The 17,521-nt window shown below is 62.1% G+C and overlaps 1 protein-coding gene across 1 annotated transcript in view; it reads left to right on the top strand.

Annotated features, from left to right (window-relative positions):
• Nucleotides 1-2: 2 nt before the first annotated feature.
• The window catches only part of WWP2 (WW domain containing E3 ubiquitin protein ligase 2), a 31,244-nt gene continuing 13,725 nt past the window's right edge, over nucleotides 3-17,521 (top strand). Inside the window, exons 1-8 of the mRNA XM_064722920.1 lie at nucleotides 3-90; nucleotides 1,862-1,945; nucleotides 2,430-2,577; nucleotides 2,844-2,962; nucleotides 8,088-8,234; nucleotides 8,912-9,008; nucleotides 13,286-13,533; nucleotides 14,419-14,635. Of these exons, the coding sequence (XP_064578990.1) occupies nucleotides 1,876-1,945; nucleotides 2,430-2,577; nucleotides 2,844-2,962; nucleotides 8,088-8,234; nucleotides 8,912-9,008; nucleotides 13,286-13,533; nucleotides 14,419-14,635 (1,046 nt within the window). The 5' untranslated portion in view covers nucleotides 3-90; nucleotides 1,862-1,875. The remainder of the gene's footprint in view (nucleotides 91-1,861; nucleotides 1,946-2,429; nucleotides 2,578-2,843; nucleotides 2,963-8,087; nucleotides 8,235-8,911; nucleotides 9,009-13,285; nucleotides 13,534-14,418; nucleotides 14,636-17,521) is intronic.

Genomic DNA, 17,521 nt, shown 5'->3' with positions numbered 1-17,521 from the left:
GAGCGCTTCCGGCCGGCGCGATCACGTGACGGGCCGGGGTCACATGACGGCGGGAGCTGGAGCCGGGGAGCGGGAGTGGAGCGGCCGCCGGTAACGGGACGGGACGGGACGGGAAGGGAAGGGACGGGACGGGACGGGCCGGGCTGGGCCGGGCCGGGCTGGGCTCGGCTCGGCGTCGTTTCCTGGCCCAGCCCGGGTGCTCCCGTCCGCCCGCCGGACACGGCCTGGTGGGGCGCTCCCCCCGCCGGAGCCGCTCAGCCGGTGCCGGTAGCGGCCCGGAACGGCGGGGCCGGGGGGGGGGGCCCTTGGCCGCCGCCTCCTGTGCGCGGTGCCCGCAGCGGCCGGGCCGGGTCTGTGCGGGGCTGCGGGGCCGGACCGGCCGGGCCCGGGGCGGGTTCGGTGCTCGCTGCCGGGGCGGCGGCCCCGCCGGTGTTCCGGGAGGCCGGGCCGGGCTGTCGGAAACGGAAAGCGGGGGAGGAAGGGAGGCCTCGGCCTGGCCAAGGGGGTCACGGCCCGGTCACGGCCCCGCTGGGCTGAGGGCTGAGGGCTGTGGGTGTGCGGGCGGTGAAGCTGTGCCCGGGCAGCGGCACCGGGCACCGAGGGGTTCCGGGGGCCAGAGGAGTTTGGTGGAGTGACCGGACTGTCAGGCGAGTGACAGAGAAATGGTGTGGAGTCAGGAAAAGAGAGAACGGGGAAGGAAGAGAGTCGGGATGTGAAGGAGGAAGGATGGAAACAGCCCGGCCGGGGCTGGGCACGGACTGGCACAGAGGGGCACGGCCCCGGTGGAATCCGTGTGGGGTGGGGACGTGAGGAGCAGGGGTACCCGATGGCCTCGGGGAGCCCGGGGTGACCCGTGGGCCGGGATAGTGGGGTGGCAGCAAGCATGTGACAATGACAATGAGTGTGTCACAGTGAGCATGTGGCAGTGAGTGTGACAGCGAGCGTGTGGCAGTGAGCGAGCCCTCAGGGTGAGGGCAGCAGGCTGGCCTGTGCCCCGCAGCCCTGGCTGCTGCGGGATGGAGCCAGGACGGTGCTCGGGCAGTGCCCAGCAGGCAGAGCTGGGGCTGTGGGGGCACAGGCAGGCCCTGGGCGCCAGGCAGGTTTGCTGGGCTGGCACAGAGAGCAGAGACCCTGGCAGAGGGGATTTCACAGGCAATGTGCCGTGGGCTGGAGCTCGGTACGGTGCAAGGAGGATGTGGGAGAGGGCAGGGGGGAGGCTCCTGCACAGGGACAGGGGCTGGGGCTGCTGCTCTGATTCTGTGCTTCCCCTGGTCGGGGACGGGAGGCTGGCAGTGCCCTGGCCAGGCAGTTCTGGGCCGGGCTGTGAGCTTGGCCCCCGTGCTCTGCAGCTCCTGGGAACGGCAGGAGGAGGCTGGGGCAGGCCCAGGGTGTCTCGTGCTCCTGTGGGATGTGTGACCTCATCCCTCTGCTCTGCGGCTGCTGCTTTGGGCACCGGCCCTGGCCATGTGTCCTGCCACCCTCCCTGGTGTCACAGAGTGTCCTTCTCATCCAGGGGGTGACACGATGGCCTTGGAGGCCTTTCCCAGCCTCAGTGATCCCGTGGGATCTGGTACCATAGTGAAACCAGGGCTGCCCTAGAGCCTTGTGGTGCCCATGCTGTGACCAGAGCTCCCTGTGTGCAGCCGGTGCCACTGCCATGTCCTTGATGTGTGGTGAGCCTGTGTCCCCCAGGGCAAGGCTTTGGTGGCTGCCCTGTCCCCCAGCAGCCCTGGCCGGTGGGTCAGGGGTGCAGGGAGTTCATCAGGACAGGGAGCCCAGCCCTGGCAGGGACACGGGGCTGTGTCCGGGCTCCCCGGGTCCCTGGCAGCAGGACTGAGCTGTCTCCTGTCTCTGCTTGCAGCTGGGGGTGATGCCATGGCCGCTGCCAGCTCCAGCAGGGCCAGGGCCGGGCCGCCCTGCGAGAAGTCCCCGCTGTCCGTGAAAGGTGGGTGCTGCTGCCGCGCTGGGACTGCCCTGCCGGGGATGTGTGTGCTCTGCCTGCACCCCGGGCCGGCACACACGGCACGGCTGGGGCCGGCCCCGGCCCTGTGTGCCCCGGGCTGGGCCCGTGCCGTGCGGACGTGGCTGCGGGGCCGCGCTGGTGCTCCCGTGGCCGCGAGATGGCTCCCGGCGCCCGGAGCCCGTCCCTCGGAGCCGCGTCCCGCTCTGCCCCTCCGCGGGCACTGCCGGCCTGGGGCTGCCCCGTGCCCTGGGGCAGGGGGGTGTCCCTGGGGACAGTGACAGTCCTGGTCAGGCCTTGGTGCTGCCATCGCTGCCATCAGGAGCATTGCTCCCTGCTGCCCCTCTCCCAGCACGCTGCTGTGAGTCGTGGCACCCCGAGCTGGCACAGGTGGGCTGGGTGATGAGGGCAGGGGACGGGCAGGGGTCAGGGTGTCTCGCAGGCCTGACCCTGTGCTGTCCCTGCCCAGTTGTGTCTGTGAAGCCCAAGGCCCAGAGCCGCCCGGCACGCATGAACTGCTACGTGGAGGTGGCCGGTGACGGGCTGCCCAGCGAGACCAAGAAGACGGGGAAGCAGATGGGGGTCTCAGAGCTGCTGTGGAACGAGATCCTCACCCTGTGAGTCTGTGTGAGCCCTGCTGTGGGGCTGGCCCCGTGTGCCCTGCTGTGCCACAGGCTGGGGACACTCAGGTGTCAGAGCTTTGCCCCTTGCACGGGGACACTGCCAGAGACAGCCAGGCTGGGAGGGCAGTGGGAGGGTGTTGGGAGGGGGTCTCCCACTGTCCATGTCCTTGCCCACCTCCCTTTGCTCCTTGCCTGTGGCACTGCTGGCTCCCCCAGCATAGAGCAGACTGTGCTGACAGCCCCTTTCCTGGTCCCTGCAGGAATGTCACGGCTCAGAGCCACTTGGAGCTGAAGGTGTGGATCTGCCACACGCTGAGGAACGAGCTGCTGGGCGCCGCCTCCGTCAGCCTCGGCAGCCTGCTCAAGGGCGGCGGCAAACGTGAGTGTGGGCACGGGGCAGGGCTCGGGGCTCGGGGCAGGGCCCGGGGCAGCGGTGTCCGTGGTGTCCGTGCTGGTCACTGCCCCCGGCAGGGAACAAGGTGCCGTTGTGTGCCCCGGGCCGGGCGTGCCGCAGCCGTACCTGCGTCAGCGCGGGCACCGCGGCGGGCTGGGAACACAAACCCCTCTGCTCTCGCCGCCGTTTGCGGTTGCCAGAGCGGGGCTCGTGACAGCAGCTCCCACATAAAGGCGGCCATTCAGGGCCGGGCGGCGCGGGGTGGAGAAGGCTGCCTCTGTCTCTTCCAAGCAAAGCTGCTGAGACACAGACCTGGTATTGAGCGGGAGAGGGGCCTCCTGCGCCCCAAGGGACTCGGGGCTGCTTCAGACCCTCCCCAGTGCTGGGGGCTGGGCTGAGCTGCTTCCCCTGGTGCCGCCAGCTCTGCAGCCACACCGGTGTTCCTGCTGTGCCACCGTGGCACCGGGTGCTGTGGCAGTGAGGGACACAGGGGAGCTGTGCTGCCCCTGCTGTCTTCTCACGAGGCTTTGGGGACCTGGACGAGTGCCTGGGGCTGGCTCTGTTGGGGTGTAGCAGCCAGGCAGCCCCACAGCTGTGGGAGCCCTGGGCAGCCTCCCCTGCAGCCGTCATTTCCCGAGGTGTGCAGGGGCCGTGCTGGGCTCCCGCAGCCGCCGCGGTTCCTGCCCTACCTGCGCCGCCACGGGGGCACAATCGGCTCTTTCATTCCCAGCCATCCCGGGAGGCTGTGTGGAAAATGAATGGAAAAGGCAACTGGCTGTTCTAGCTTGTCTGTTAACATCCCCCAGAAAAAACGTGTCAGATTTTTCCTTGACACTGCGGGCTGGGAGGGAGGAAGCACTCTTAAAGCTGCAGAGCCTGCCTGGGAAGGTGCTGCCCCTCTGCTCCTGTCTGCCCTCCTTGTCTGGGCAGGCATCTGCTCCCTCCTCTTCTCTGCGGGCTCCTGCTCAGCCTTTGGGCTTTGCTGCAGGTCTGAGAGGGCCAGAGGCTGCTCGGGGGTCCCATGGGAGCCTGGGAGATCCTTTCCTCAGGGGCTGCTGTCCTCCTGGGAATAGGGGAGTGTGTTCCCTCTGCCTGCCAGCCTGAGGAAGGGGCTGGCTCAGGCACAAGGCATCTGGGATTTCAAGCCATCCTGAGTCAGCACTTGAAGTGAAGGGCAGTGAAATCCATGTGTCCCTGCCCCTGGAGGGGCCTGGCCCTCCTCTCCATCCTGAGAGGTGCTGTGCCAAGAGTGAGCTCCTGCCAGGCAGCAACCCCTCTTAGCTGGGTTTGTTATGGTGAGGCTTTATGAAAGGTGCTGATCTGTGAGTGTAGCTGTGGCCCTGGGTTGGGTTCCTGTGCTCTCCTCGGTGGGCAGGACAGTGTCAGTGACAGTGAGTCACCCTCAGTGTCCTCACTGCTGTGACACCTGTGGCAGTGTGTGCCAGGCTGCTGCTGTCAGCCCTCCTGCCAGGCGTGCCTCACTGCAGGGGGAGAGGTCCCGGCTCTGGGGGCTGGAGCATGGGAAAAGAGCTCGGCAATGGGGCCTGGGCTGCCGTGAGAGGCTCTGGAGTGGCAGCCTGGCTGTGCAGGACAGCCGGGGCTCCGGCCGTGCTTCCTGCGGCCCCTGTGCTGGCCCGCAGCCCCTCCCGCCTTGCCGGGGATTGGCGGGGACGTGGGGAGGTGGGTCAGGGCCGGCGCAGGCACCAGCAGGGGCTGGAGCCTTGCAGGAGCCGAGCTGCTCCCAGGGCTCCCATAAAACAGCTCGTTTGCCGTGGCACGCCCCCGGCCCCGAACAGAGGCTGCTCTTTGTTCCCGGGCTCCGGGAGCTGCTGGCCCCGGCCAGCCCCGCATCCCGGGCTGTGGGGAGCCCCTGCTGGGCCTGCTGGCTGTGCTGGGTGGCACCACGTGCCAGGGCTTCAGGGATCCCTGCTGCGGTGCCCCAGGCAGAGTGGCTGGAACTGTGGCCTCCTGGGGTCCTCCAGGACACCCGCAGCAATTCCCAGCCTCTGGAAAACTGCAGCTCCACCCTATAGTGGCTGTGATGCCAAGGAGCTGTGCTGTGCTGTGCTATGTGTCCCAGCAGCTCCATGAGCTGGCTCTGCCATGCCCAGGATGTAATCCCACAGAACTGGCCATCCAGCCAGTAGGTCACTAGGGGGGTTGGAGAGTGCCCACCCCGTGTCACCTTTTAGAGGAAAGATACAGAAACCTGAGGCCCTCCTGGTTATCCCTGGCAGATGAATGGAGTGGGACACAGTTGTCTCCAAGCCGCTGGTGGTTGAGGTTGGATCAGCAGCAAAGGCAAAGCTTCCCTGGGGAGACTTTCATGGGACACTAAAGATGGTCCCTTCCCCTAAACTCTGTGTTCCTTCTTGGTTTGGGAATGTCTGTAGAAGGTTTAACTTGCCCCTTGCTTGTCCCTGGAGGGACTGTACCCACGGCATGGATGGGAATGCACAAAGGCTGAGCCAGTCTTCACCTGCTCTGCACCAGGGAGCTTTGATTCATCCCAGACGAAACCTGGATGATCGCATGGAGCTGTTGGAAAGGGGACTGGCCTTTGCATCCAGTGGGACTGGGCAAAGAGCTTGGCACGAGCTTTGGGAAGCTGAGACACTGGGAAGCTCATTTTGGCTGTCTGTCTGAAAATCTTCTGGGATGCAGCTGTGGAGATGGAGCCACCTCACACAGGGTGTTCCAGAGGAGCTGCCCATCCCGTGTGGCAGCTCCCTGGGGTCAGACACGTGTGGTTCCTGGGGCTCCCAGGGCTGGGGCTCAGCCCGGGGCCGTTATCACGCCGGCTGCTCCGGCCTCGTTTCGTGGAACCGTAAATCCGCTTAATGGGCTGGGTGGGAATTCCAGCTCACCTCTGCTAAATGGGAGCTCTGATGCTGCGTGCAGGGCACTGGAAGTAGCTGAACTGAGACCTTATTCAGGACCAAATCACCCCCCGACCCCCTCCCAAAATAATAATAATCCCTCTGCCGTTCTGGGACAGAGGCAGCCTTTGTGCCGGGCCCTCCGGGGGACCCGCCGTCGGAGCAGCAGCAATGTCCCTTTGTGCGTCCCGCACGCTGCACGGGGACAGGGAGGGGAAGGTTCTGCCAGTGTTTATTTTCTTTAAAAAAGCTGGAGGGGGGAGAAGGAAGCCGGCTGGGAGGTTCATGTTCACATCCTCCACTTGGAGACACCTTGTCTTTGCGCCCCAGCCTCGCGCCCGCACAATGAGCGCTTGTGCGGCCCCGGAGCGCGGCGCGCGCGGAGGGGGATGGAGGCACCCTGGAGAAAATGTGGATTCCTACGGCTTGGAGGAGCCAGGGGGGAAACAGGGTCTGGATTTGTTCTGGGTTTTGGCCGTGCTCAGTAGCATCTTCTGTCTCCGGCTCTTAAAACTGTCTGTGAGGTCGGTTTCCTATGGAAGCAAGCGGAGTGCCGCTCCGTGAGGCAGAGGGGCAGACCAGGCTCAGCAGGATCCCTTGTTGGATGATGGGGATCAGTGACAGAGCTGTGCCCCTGTGAGCGTGTGCCCCTGTTGTGCGGGTGGCACCTGCCTTCTTGGCACTAAAAACTGGAAACTTCCCCCAGATCCACAAGTGCTGCCTGTCCCACAGCCCTGTGTCTGCTGCAGACCCTGTGTCACTGCATTCTGGGGGCCTTGGAGAAGGAAGTTCAAGTCCCAGTGTGGGACAGCTCGCAGCTAGAGGTGGGACAAGGGCTCTGTGGGGCTGTGCTCCCATCCTGCTCCTGCTGCCCGAGCCGCACCCCATCCCCGCGTCACACCGGGACAAAGCAGGTTGCTAAAAAATGGTGCCATTGTGTCATGAGCAATCCGTGTGTAATAAAAATATTATTTGAGCAAATGAGTCAGGAAGCGTCTGGGCTAGTGTCCCAGGCTGGTGCAGCCAAATTTTTCTGGCCTTCTGTGACGGTGTTTCAGTCTGGCTGGCACTGGCAGGCATTGCTGTGGTGGGGTGGGCGCTGAGGGCTGTGCTGTGCCCCCATTGCCCCCAGGGACCAGCAGAGCCAAGGTGCTGAAGCCACAGGAGGGAGTGGAGCTGGCAGCTGTCTCCAGGAGCCTCCCTGCCCATGGCACCCTCTCCAGAACCTTCTGTGAATGCTGTCCAGTGCTGCAGCAGTGCTCCTGGTTGGGGACAGCCCTCTGTGCTGGTTTTGTTCAGTGGAGTTGATGCACAAGGATGTGGATGGAGGGATGCTCACCATCATGCAGGACCCCCTTGCCCCTTGTGTCATCTTAAAGGAGCCCCTCAGTTTGGGAAGGACTTTGAGACGCTCGAGTGCATCCAGAGGGGGTAATGAGGCTGGTGAGGGACTGGGAACACAAACCCTGTGAGGAACCCCTGAGGGAGCTGGGGGTGCTCAGCCTGGAGAAAAGGAGACTCAGAGGTGACCTCATCACTCCTGCAGCTCCTGAAAGGTGGCTGTGCTCACGTGGGGTTGGGCTCTTTCTCCAGGCAGCACTGACAGAACCAGAGGACACAGCCTTAAGCTATGCCAAGGGAAATTTAGGTTGGATATTAGGAAAGAGTTTTTTATGGAAAGAGTGATAAAGTTCTGGAATGGCCTGCCCAGGGAGGTGGTGGAGTCACCATCCCTGGGTGTGTTTAAAGAAAGATTGGATGTGGCACTTGGTGCCATGGTTTAGTTGAGGTGTTGGGGCATGGGCTGGACTTCATGATCCTGAAGGTCTCTTCCAACCTGGTGGTTCTGTGAAATCCCTTGGCTTTCCTGCTGGGATCTGCCCTGCAGCCCCAGCTCCTGGCTCTGTGAGCAATGGGGGTCTGGGTGTCACAGCCAGGGCCCCTGGGGCAGCTGCAGCCCCACTAAAAGGGTGAAGGGATCCTGAGGGCTGGTGCAGAAGGATCTTCCTCAGGAGCAGGTGGTGGGACTGGCCGGGGTCCTCTGGCAGGGCTGGTAGGTGTGTGTATGTGTGGGGCCAGCACTGGGGGCCCTGAGGGCGTGGGCACATTGTCCTTTGGGGATGGGGAGGCCTGGGAGGCTGGCATGTGGCTGGGGCAGTGGTGCCACCCCTGCCAGGGCCGGTACCCCCATGGTGACTGGGGTCTCTCTCTCCATGTCCCGTCTGTGGCAGTGGAGAACAGGCAGCTGACCCTGGACCTGCAGACGGAGAACAAAGGCAGCGTTGTGTCGGGCGGAGAGCTGACGGTGTTCCTGGACGGGCCGGCTGTTGCTCTGGGCAGCGCTCCCGTTGTTCCCGACGGCAGTGCGGGCTCCGAGGGTGAGTGTGAGGGTGAGTGTGGGTGTGAGTGTGAGCACGGGGAGCAGGGTGAGCTCTGGTGCCCCGGGCCAGCACCCACCTCTGCCCCCGAGGCTCTGCCCAGCCCGGGCCAGCCCCGTGGGCTCCCGCCGGTGCAGGAGTGCAACGGGAGCGGCCACAGGCTCCCAGCAGCCTCCCCTGCAGCCTGGGAGGAGCAGCCCTTCTGCAGCCCTCCTCCAGCCTCCCACACCCATCAGCCCCTTCCCTGCCTGGGAGGGCTGGGGAAATGGTGTCAGTGCCTGCTGATCCACTCACGAGAGCTCCCCGTGCCAGGGCATCTGTGGGGTCATGGGCTGGTGGCTGATCCCTCAGGGTTGCCAGGAGAGCAAAGCTTGTACAGAACAGGGATTGGTGCATTGCTTTCCCTTGGCTCCTTCTCTTTGTCTCTGGAAAACAAAACCTGTGAAATCTGGGAGCTGTGGGTGCAGTGCTGTGCTGGCACTGCCAGTTCTGCAGAGTCCTGTGTTCTGCCAGGGGTGCTGGGCTGTGTGGTGTGAGGCAGGGGGTCCTTGGGTGCTGGGGGGCTGTCCTGCAGGGGATGGGGCTGTTGTGCTTTTGGGGCTCCTTTCTGGAAGGAGGGAGGGAAGGAGGGTAGGTGGTTCAGTCCTTTCTTCACCCCTTGTTCTTCCCCCATGCAGGGTCCCAGGTGCCTGGACGGGACCCCAGCAGCACAGCTGCGGGCACGGAGGGCCGGCACCAACCTCCCAGCACCAACTGCTTTGGCAGCAGACCAAGGTGAGGGTCCCATGCTGTGTGTCCGTTGCTGGGGGTTGCTGTGGCTGTGTCTGGATTGTCCTTGTGCTCTGCTCCCCACTCCAGATCTCCCAGTGAGCCCCTGTCACACAGCACACGGCAGGGCTGTGCTGGGGACAGCAGAGCTGGGAGTGCAGAGTGACTGCACAGCTGGGCTGGGGCTGGCCTGAGCCTCTCCTAAAGTGTGGTGTCTCAAGGAATAGCAAGTCTGTGATGGCTCAGAGAGTTTCCACCAGTTGCTCCACTGGCAGCTGAAAAAGTGATCTGTCTGAGAATGGGGCAGGCTGTGATGAGGCAAACCAGCAAAGTGCAGTCCCTTAAATAGGGATCCCAGGAGCCCCAGCACCTGAGCACAGCCCTGGCCAGGCTGGGAAGCACGATGCCCCTCCAGGCAATGGCCGGAGGGAGATGCTAACAAAGGTCCAGGGAGAGCAGGAGGAGCAGAGCTGCAGGGAAATAACAGCTGCTTCCAAAGGAAGTGAGCTGCCTGGGCAGCAGGCCATCCTCAGCTGGCTCCGTGCCCTGCCCTGCCCTGCCTCCTTGCCGGGCTGGAGTGGCTCAGGCTGCTCCTTTTGGAGCTGTGGTTACTGAGAGACGTGTCACACTGTCAACATGCAGTTGAATTTAACACCTATTTATATTTCCAGAGCATGGCAGTGGCCCAGCAGCCTGTGCAGATGTTCTGGGTAGGAGTGTGGCTGTGGAGAGGCGTCTGCAGCCTGTCCTGGGAGGTTCTGCATGGCCCAGGCTCAGGAGCACTCTCAGCTACCAGCTTCACACCTCGAGCTCTTCTGCTCCTTCTTTATCTGCTGGGCACACACCACAGTTGATGTTTTTGACTCAAAAAGTGACCTTGTCTTTCCATGCTGTGTGTTCATCTCCCACCCCAGGAGGGAGAGGGATGGAAACTGGGAGCAGTTTGTGAACACACAGTTTTGTGGTGGCTGCTCCTGTTGATTCCTGCTGTCCAGGTGTTGGAGCCTCCCCAGGGATGGGAAGTGCTCAGTGACCTGGCTGAGCTGGGCTTGGCAGGCCCTTAGCAGCTCTCAGGAGGTGCCAGAAAACCTGCAAAGAATATTCTGGTTTGGGAGGCTGAGCCCGGGCACTGCTTGTTGCCCATTCCCCACTGCCTGCCCATCGGCTGTGAGGAGTTGGTGCCTCAGCTGTCACCTTGAGAGTGGTGAGGTGTGGCCAGGATTGTGCAGGGCACCTTGGGACACCTGCCAGGTGTGCCTGCCATCAGCCATATCCCCTGGCTGCCCTGCTGTGCAAAGCTCTGAGCGAGCTCTCAGTCCATGCAGTACTCACCTGAATTTGGGTTGCTCTGGACACAGCTGCTCAGTTTGATGTGGTGCTGCTCCGTGGGGCAGAGCACTGCTCTCTGTACCCACAGAGGAGGCAGCTGCACGCTCCCGGGTGGAGTGTGGGTCCCTTGCACTTGGGAATGTTGTTTGATGGTTGCTGTGTTTATACACAGAGCCGTGTTTATTTTCTTGGGCTTGGTGATGGATGCTGGCAAAGTCGCTCAGCAGCAGGATGGGAAGAAAAGGGGCATTCTTTGCTCCTCAGCTATTTCCACACTGTCCCTGCAAGGGAAATTGCTTGGTCAGGGCTTCTCTTTCTTCTCCTGAACAAATGTCATCTTGGGATTTGCTGCTAATCTTGGTGATTGGGTGTGAAATTCCACAGCCGTCTGTGCAGGGGGAGAGGGAGCTCTGGCTGAGAGCTGGGCCTTGGGTGCCACAGCCCCTGTTTGTGGAGGCCCTGGCACAGGGTGCCCAGAGCAGCTGTGGCTGCCCCATCCCTGGCAGTGCCCAAGGCCAGGTTGGACAGAGTTTGGAGCACCCTGGGATAGTGGAAGGTGTCCCTGCCCATGGCAGGAGCTGGAATGAGAATGAGCTTTCAGGTCCCTTGGCGCCCAAACTCTTCCATGCTTGTCTCATTTGGGTGCTGGGGGATGTGGCTGCCTCCCCCCTTTGGCAGGGACAGGGGGAATTTCTCAGCTCTGTGTTTTGGGGGCTGTGCTCTCGCTGCCTGCATGGCACTGAGACTCTCCTGGTTGTATCCCAGAGCTGGTGCCCTGCTCCCCAGAGCCAGTGCTGGCTCCAGCCTGTGCTCTGCCCTCCTCCTCTCTGGCCACAGCCTGGGCTCTGATGTGCTGAGTGAGGCTGAGACAGGCTGCCACCTCTGCTGCATCTCCCGAGGGACCCTCTGGCCATCCCAGCTGCAGATCTGGCCATTCCTGAGTTTCTTGGCTGGGGCCCGTGTTGGCCACCATAGCGAGGGGACTCTGCCTTGGCAGAAGGGGACGAAGAAGGATTGATGGCACCTGGCTGATGCCACTTTACTCTTTGGCATCATCTGCCCCCGCCCAGGAGGGGCAGTGGGGCAGCCAGCCAAGGTGCCAGAGTCGATGTGGGACAGCAGGGTCTTGTCCCTGGTGTGGGAGAGGGGCTGCCATCCACACACCCCTCTCCATCCCACCCTGTGTTCCATCCAGGCTCTGCCTGGCTTTTTCCTTGCTCCTATTTTAGCACAAGCTCCCATCCCGCCGTGCTCTGTGGCCTCTCTGGGTTTGTTTCCAGTGTCTATTAAAAGACAATGCCCAGATGGGAGCACTCGTAGGAGGGCTGGGCTGGCTAATTCAGGCTGGTAACCCTGTGCCGCCGGCTGGCAGCCTGGAAACATCCTGTTTTGGTTTCTAAAAACTCCCTGGGCACTTGTGAGCTCATCTGTGCTGAGGAGGGCAGGGACCAGCCCATCCCATGCTAGAAAGGTTGCTCCCAGTGGGACAGGCTGGTGGCACCTGCCTGCTCCCCTCTGTGCTGCCTTCAGCCTCCCCATGGGGGGAAATGTGGGGAGAGGTCCCAGCCAGCTTTTGGGAGGGAGGTGGATGGTACCAGGGGCAGTGAGGGGCTCCCTTCACCTCCTGATGGGGCAGAGGAGCCTCTGCTCTCCCCACAGATGCCCCATGGTGCTGGTGGCCAAAGCAAACCCCAGCATGGAGCTGTGTCTGGGGGCCAGCTGGGGTTTCAGGGAATTCACTGTCTGAGGAGCCCCTCCAGGAGCCCCTGGCTGGGGGTCTGTGACTCACTCAAGTGGTCACAGCAGCTCCTGCTCTGCCCGTGGCCCTCATGTAATCTATTTTCAACAATTCTCCTGCTTTCCCATGTCTCCTCCCAGTCCCAGCCCTGCCATGAGCTGCTCCCCAAGGAGAGAGCTTTGGAGCGAGTGGGAGGGCTGGAGCTGCTGAGAGTGGCATGACTGATCTGTGCCCTGTAGCTGCCAAGCTGCTGTCCCCTCCCAGCGCCAGCCCTGAGACTTGGGGACAGTCTGTGGGTTTTGCCCTTTTAAGGTAGATTTTGGCTGGGAGAAACTGATGTCCTTTTCCCTGCAGTCTCTACCCTCCGTGGTTGCTGCCTGGGCTGCAGTCTGGGTGGAGGTGCCTGGGCTCTGCCTCTGCTGCTCAGGCCCCCCAGATTTGGGATGGCAGCACCTCCCCTCCTGCCCTGTCCCCCTCCTCGCTCACAGGAATGAATTCTTAAGGTGAAACCCAGCTTTTTCAGGAGTGCCTTTGTGCTGCTTTGGGGGCCCTGGATGGTCCAAGGCAGTGAGTTTGCTTGGGGGAGCTGCAGGTGCTCTGCCAGGGAAGGTTGGGCTGCCCTGGCCATGGAGAATGGTAGCAGGTGAGCTCCAGGGTGGCAGTGACCCCAGGAGATGGAGCAGCTGCACCTGAGCTGGTCACAAGTCGTGCTGTGATTTCAGCTCTCGCCTTTCCTGACTGCTGGTTCCCTCCTTTTCTGGAGGCCACAGCTGTCCTGGGAGCACCTTCCTCACCTGCCTCTGGGCGAGGCTTGGAGCCAGGCACGAGGCACTGGAGAGGGTCCCCAGCATGGTGCAGGACCTGGGGCTGGTGTGGGATCTCCTGGGATGGAGCAAGCTGGGATCCTCTCTGGTGAGCAGCTGTCTGGCTGTGAGCATCCAGGGCCATTCCTTGGCATGTGGAGTGCCCACCTGTGAACAAAGCAAGGTGGTGTCACCCAGGTGACCCCTCCGTGGCTCTCTGCCACCAGCAGGTGTGTGCCAGGACTGTGGGCAGGTCTGAGCAGGCAGCATGAGCAGAGGCACAGAACCATATCCTGTCCTTCCCAGGGGACCTGGGTGGCTGTGCTGGGTGGAAGCAGCAGGAGCCCGGGTGAAAAGGCAGCAGTGGTGTTCCCCATGGGATGTCTCTCACCTGCTGTGCTCCTCCCTTGCAGGACACACCGACATGCGGCCGGAGCAGCGCGGGGAAACGCGGGCAGCGGGGAGCAAAGTCCCAGTGCCAGGAGCCGGCACCGGCAGCAGGCCAAGAGCTCCCAGCACACCAGCACAGCCACCAGCATGGCCAATGGCACAGCCACCAGCATGGCCAACGGCGTGGCCAACGGTGTGGCCACCAGCACGGCCAATGGCGTGGCCAACGGCACGGCCAACGGCACGGCCACCAGCATGGCCAACGGCACAGGTGACCATGGGAGGTGGGGGCAGAGCTCAGGGATATTCACTGGGGAGAAAATGAGCGCTGAGATTCGTAATGCATCTTGTAGTGCCCAGGAATTTTGTCCCTGTGCATTGGTGGGTCTCATTCTGTCTCTTCTACAGAGCATCTGTTCCTCTCCCTTCCATGAGGGTTTATACTGCTTTTTCCTACAATGCTTCTAAATGTTTGGCCTTCCCTTACAGTTTTTTACGTTTCTCAGCTCTAGCTCCTGGAAATATGTCTGCATCCCTCACTCCTTTGTTCCTTGTTCGTGGGTTTTTATAAAGCTTTTGCTTTACCACTCTAGCCAGGATATCTTGTACCAAAGGTCCTCCTCAGCTGGGCTGCCAGGTCTCAGGGTTTTGGTATCCACTAAATATTCCTCTAAAAAATTCCCTTTCAATTTTTTGCTCAGCATTTTCCTCCTCAACAGTTTTCTTTGTAGTTTTCCTTTGCTCTGTCTCTTCCCTTTTCCAAAGGTTCGGAGGAATCCAGCAACGTTTAGCTCTTTGCAGTGCTGCTGACTTGTGGAGCCTGGCTTTCACTCTGCCTCAGGGGAGACGCTGTACCCACTGTTTTGGAGCTCCTGCTCATTCCCCAATTTCCCATCTGGGATGCAGCATGTTTCCAGTGTTAGGAGGGACCCTGGGCACAAATGCAAAGCACCATCTCAGGATGGAGGCGATGGCAGTGGGGTCTGGGTGAAGCAGGTGCTGCCTTTGCTGCAGGCTGGCAGCGCTGAGAGTGCCGTGCTTGGCTTGTCACCCACCACGTGCTCTGTTTGCTGGTGCCCTCCCCGTGCTGCCCTGGTGCCCTCCCCGTGCTGCCCTGGTGCCCTCCCCATGCTGACTGCTCCCTGTGTCTCCGCAGTGAACGGGGACGCCGTGGCCGCCGTGGACATGGACGAGGACAGGCCGGCAGCAGGGCCCAGCGTTCCCAGCCCGGCGGCGCCCGGCACGGCCGAGGGCTCCTCTGCTCCTGCCCCTCCTGCCCTCAGCGGCTCCAGGGAGGCAGAGGAGGCGGCCTCAGGCTCCAGTGCCCCCCCGGCCCGGGCAGCCGTGCTCGCCCTGGATGCTCTGCCCCCCGGGTAAGCTCTGCCCCCGGGTAAGCTCTGCCTGGGGCACTGCTGTGTGCTGGGAGCAGGGGCTGTTCGAGGGGGGAAAAGAGCTGCCCCAGAAGCTGCTGGAGATGCTGGTGCTCAGCGGAACAGGGAGGGCCTGGGGCAGGTGCTGGGGATCCTGTGCCCCTTGCCTGGCACAGCTGGTGCTCCCTGTCCTGCCTGCTGCCGAGGACTCTGGGCTGGGGTCTGGCCTGTGCCCACTGGGTGTTTGGGGCACTGAACAGTTTGGGGTGCCATCTCTGCCTGTGGAGCAGCAGAGCCCTCTGCTCTCAAGGGGTCACTCAGAGGGAAACTCCCAGGAGACTGAGTGTGGATTTTGAGGGAGCTCCCACTGAGCAGGAGAGCACAGACATGCTCTGGGGACACCACAGAGGCATTGGCCACTGCTGGGGACAGGACCCTCGAGTTGTGGTGCTCATTCTCCCTGGTGCAGATGCTGCTCATCCTCCTCCTCCTCCAGGGGACGTTGGGAAGGGCTGGAGGGGAGTGGGAGCTGCTGGCTGGGGGTGGGGGCAGCAGTTGGGGTCTGGGCTCAGCCCCCCGTGCTGCAGCTGCACCGTTCTCCCCGTGTGTCAGAGCATTCTGGGCGGGGCTGGAACGGGCTGTGCTGGGGATGAAGGGAGCTGTTTGTTTTGCTTTGGCTGGGGCGATGCCTGGAAGGTCAGGCCCCGCTCGCGTGTCAGTCACAGGTAATTAGGGTTAACGGCTCACTGTGCCTTTATGCACCAGTGTGAGGGTTTCTGTTCTCCTGGCCTGGGCGCTTCCTGTTTCCAGGCAGCTGGAAAAGTCCAGTGCTCTCAAAAAGGCCTTTATTCCAGCCACAGCTTATGGCCCTTTCTGCTCCTACCAGGTAGACTGAAGGTCTCCTTCTCCCCACCTGGGGTTGGAAACAGGCTGTTGTTTCTTTGTGGGGCGGGGAAGCCTGCAGATAGCTCTGGGTCCTGGGGGCTGTGGGCACTGCTTTCTGAGACACACCAGGCTGGGTTTACCTGACCCAGCCACATGGAAAGGTGGCCCTGTCCTCCTTGCCCATCTCCTGTGGAGCTCACACCAGAGAATGGGTGTGTCAGAGCAGGGAGGAGGATGAAGCTTTGGGAGCTGGATGGAGAGGAACATTGAAGGGGTACTGAGGGTTCTCCAGGCTGAGCTCCTGGAATCTGGGTCTCTGGAGACACCTTTGATTAGCACCTTCTTTGCTGGCTGTGGGATCTGTAGGGGCAAAAAGGGCAATATGAGCTGTGCTTGTGCTGTGCTGGCCTGGGCAGGGGAGAGCAGAGATCAGGGGCTTCCCAGGTGAAGGACAGCAGGGAGTTGAATGCATTGAGGTCTCCACGGTGTGAGCCCTTCCAGGGAGCTGCCAGAGCAGGTCCTGGGCTAACGGGGGTTTGCTGAACTGGATTGCACAGCACTGTGTCCCTGGGGTGGTGTAAATGAGCTGCTGGAGCTCTCCTGAGCCCTGATCCAGGGAGGCTGGTTTTTGGCGGGCTCCCCTCACCACGGAATTATTCTGACTGGTGGTTTGGGGCCCAGCTTGGGAGATGGGGCTGCAGGAGAGCCCCTTGCTGGGCTGGCTGTGAGAGCACTGCAGGCCCATGGGGGTGGCTCCTGCTCTAGGAGCAAAGTCCCCTGCAGAACTGCCAGGCACGTCCCTCCCCAGCCCTGCCCTGTTCTCTGAGTGTCTCCTTCCTTCCCTGGGAGCGTGGGGAGCACTCTGGAGGGTGGCCCCAGCCTCCCTGCTCGTTCTGGGCTCTGACAGACACTTGGGTTCATGTGGGGATCCCGAGCGATTTTCTGTGCTCAGATATCTGTGTCTCAACATCTGCCCCAGGTGTGGCGGCTCAAAGGCATCCCTCACACAACTGGGAGTCTGTCCCAGGGGCTGGAGAGGGCTGGAAGGAGTTCTGAGTGATTCCAGTGCCCAAAGGCTCCCTCTCATCCTCGGGGCAGTGTTCCCTGTGGAGCCAGCAGTGTGTGTGGTGCCCGAGGCTTTGAGGGTCCCAGCTGGGAGGGGAGGGGGCTGCTGGCTGTGGGTCCTGTCAGGGATGATCCGTGTGGGACAGGCAGCGGGTGTGAGGCACAAAGAGGTGCTTTATGCTGCTGGCACAGCCCAGGGCTGTGGTTTCTTACGTAAGGAGGGCGTTTTGTTTGGACTGCAGGGCTGCCTCAGCTCTGCCACTTCCACTGCCTGTGCCTCCTTGCATCCATGGCCACCGAGAGCCTGTGGGCAGCTGCAGCAGAGCTGGCAGGGACTGACTGGCATGCTGGGTGCTTGGTGCTGCTTGTGGGGAGAGCTCCCACTGTCCAGCACTCCCAAAACCATGGATCTCCCATGCTGGGGGCCGTGTGGAGCTGGGCAAGGTGGTCTGAGCAAGGATGGGTTGTCCCCAGTGTCCCCATCCCTGAGTGGCAGCAGTAACCACAGTTCATCACCCCAGGCTCAGTGAGTGAGCCAGCCCTCAGCAGATTCACTCCTCACATCACCCAGGAGCTGCTGGTGAGCACTTTGTCAGCTCATCAGTGTTTTTACAGGGGCTGAGGTGGGGACAGGGGGCATCAGGCAGTAGCTGCCACCCCCAGCAGCTCTCCCCAGTCCCACATGGCTCTTCACAGTCGTGAGGGCACCCAGAGGGATCCAGAAACTGGGAGGAATTCCCATCATGGGAATTCTGGTCTCTACAGCTGCAGGAATGGTACCTTCCAAGTCCTCAGAGCTGTATGGATCAGAGCATCTGTTGTTACTGAGACTGGAGGGTGCCTGGACACCTTCTGCCCTCCATCTCATGGGGCAGACCTGCTCATGTCTTAGGGCACCCCAGCTGTGCTGATTTTCCCTTTAGCGATTTCACTCTTGTT

This window comes from Zonotrichia leucophrys, chromosome 11, assembly GCF_028769735.1.
Source record: "Zonotrichia leucophrys gambelii isolate GWCS_2022_RI chromosome 11, RI_Zleu_2.0, whole genome shotgun sequence".
Lineage (NCBI taxonomy): Eukaryota > Metazoa > Chordata > Aves > Passeriformes > Passerellidae > Zonotrichia > Zonotrichia leucophrys.
This window is presented reverse-complemented; position numbering and strand designations above follow the sequence as displayed.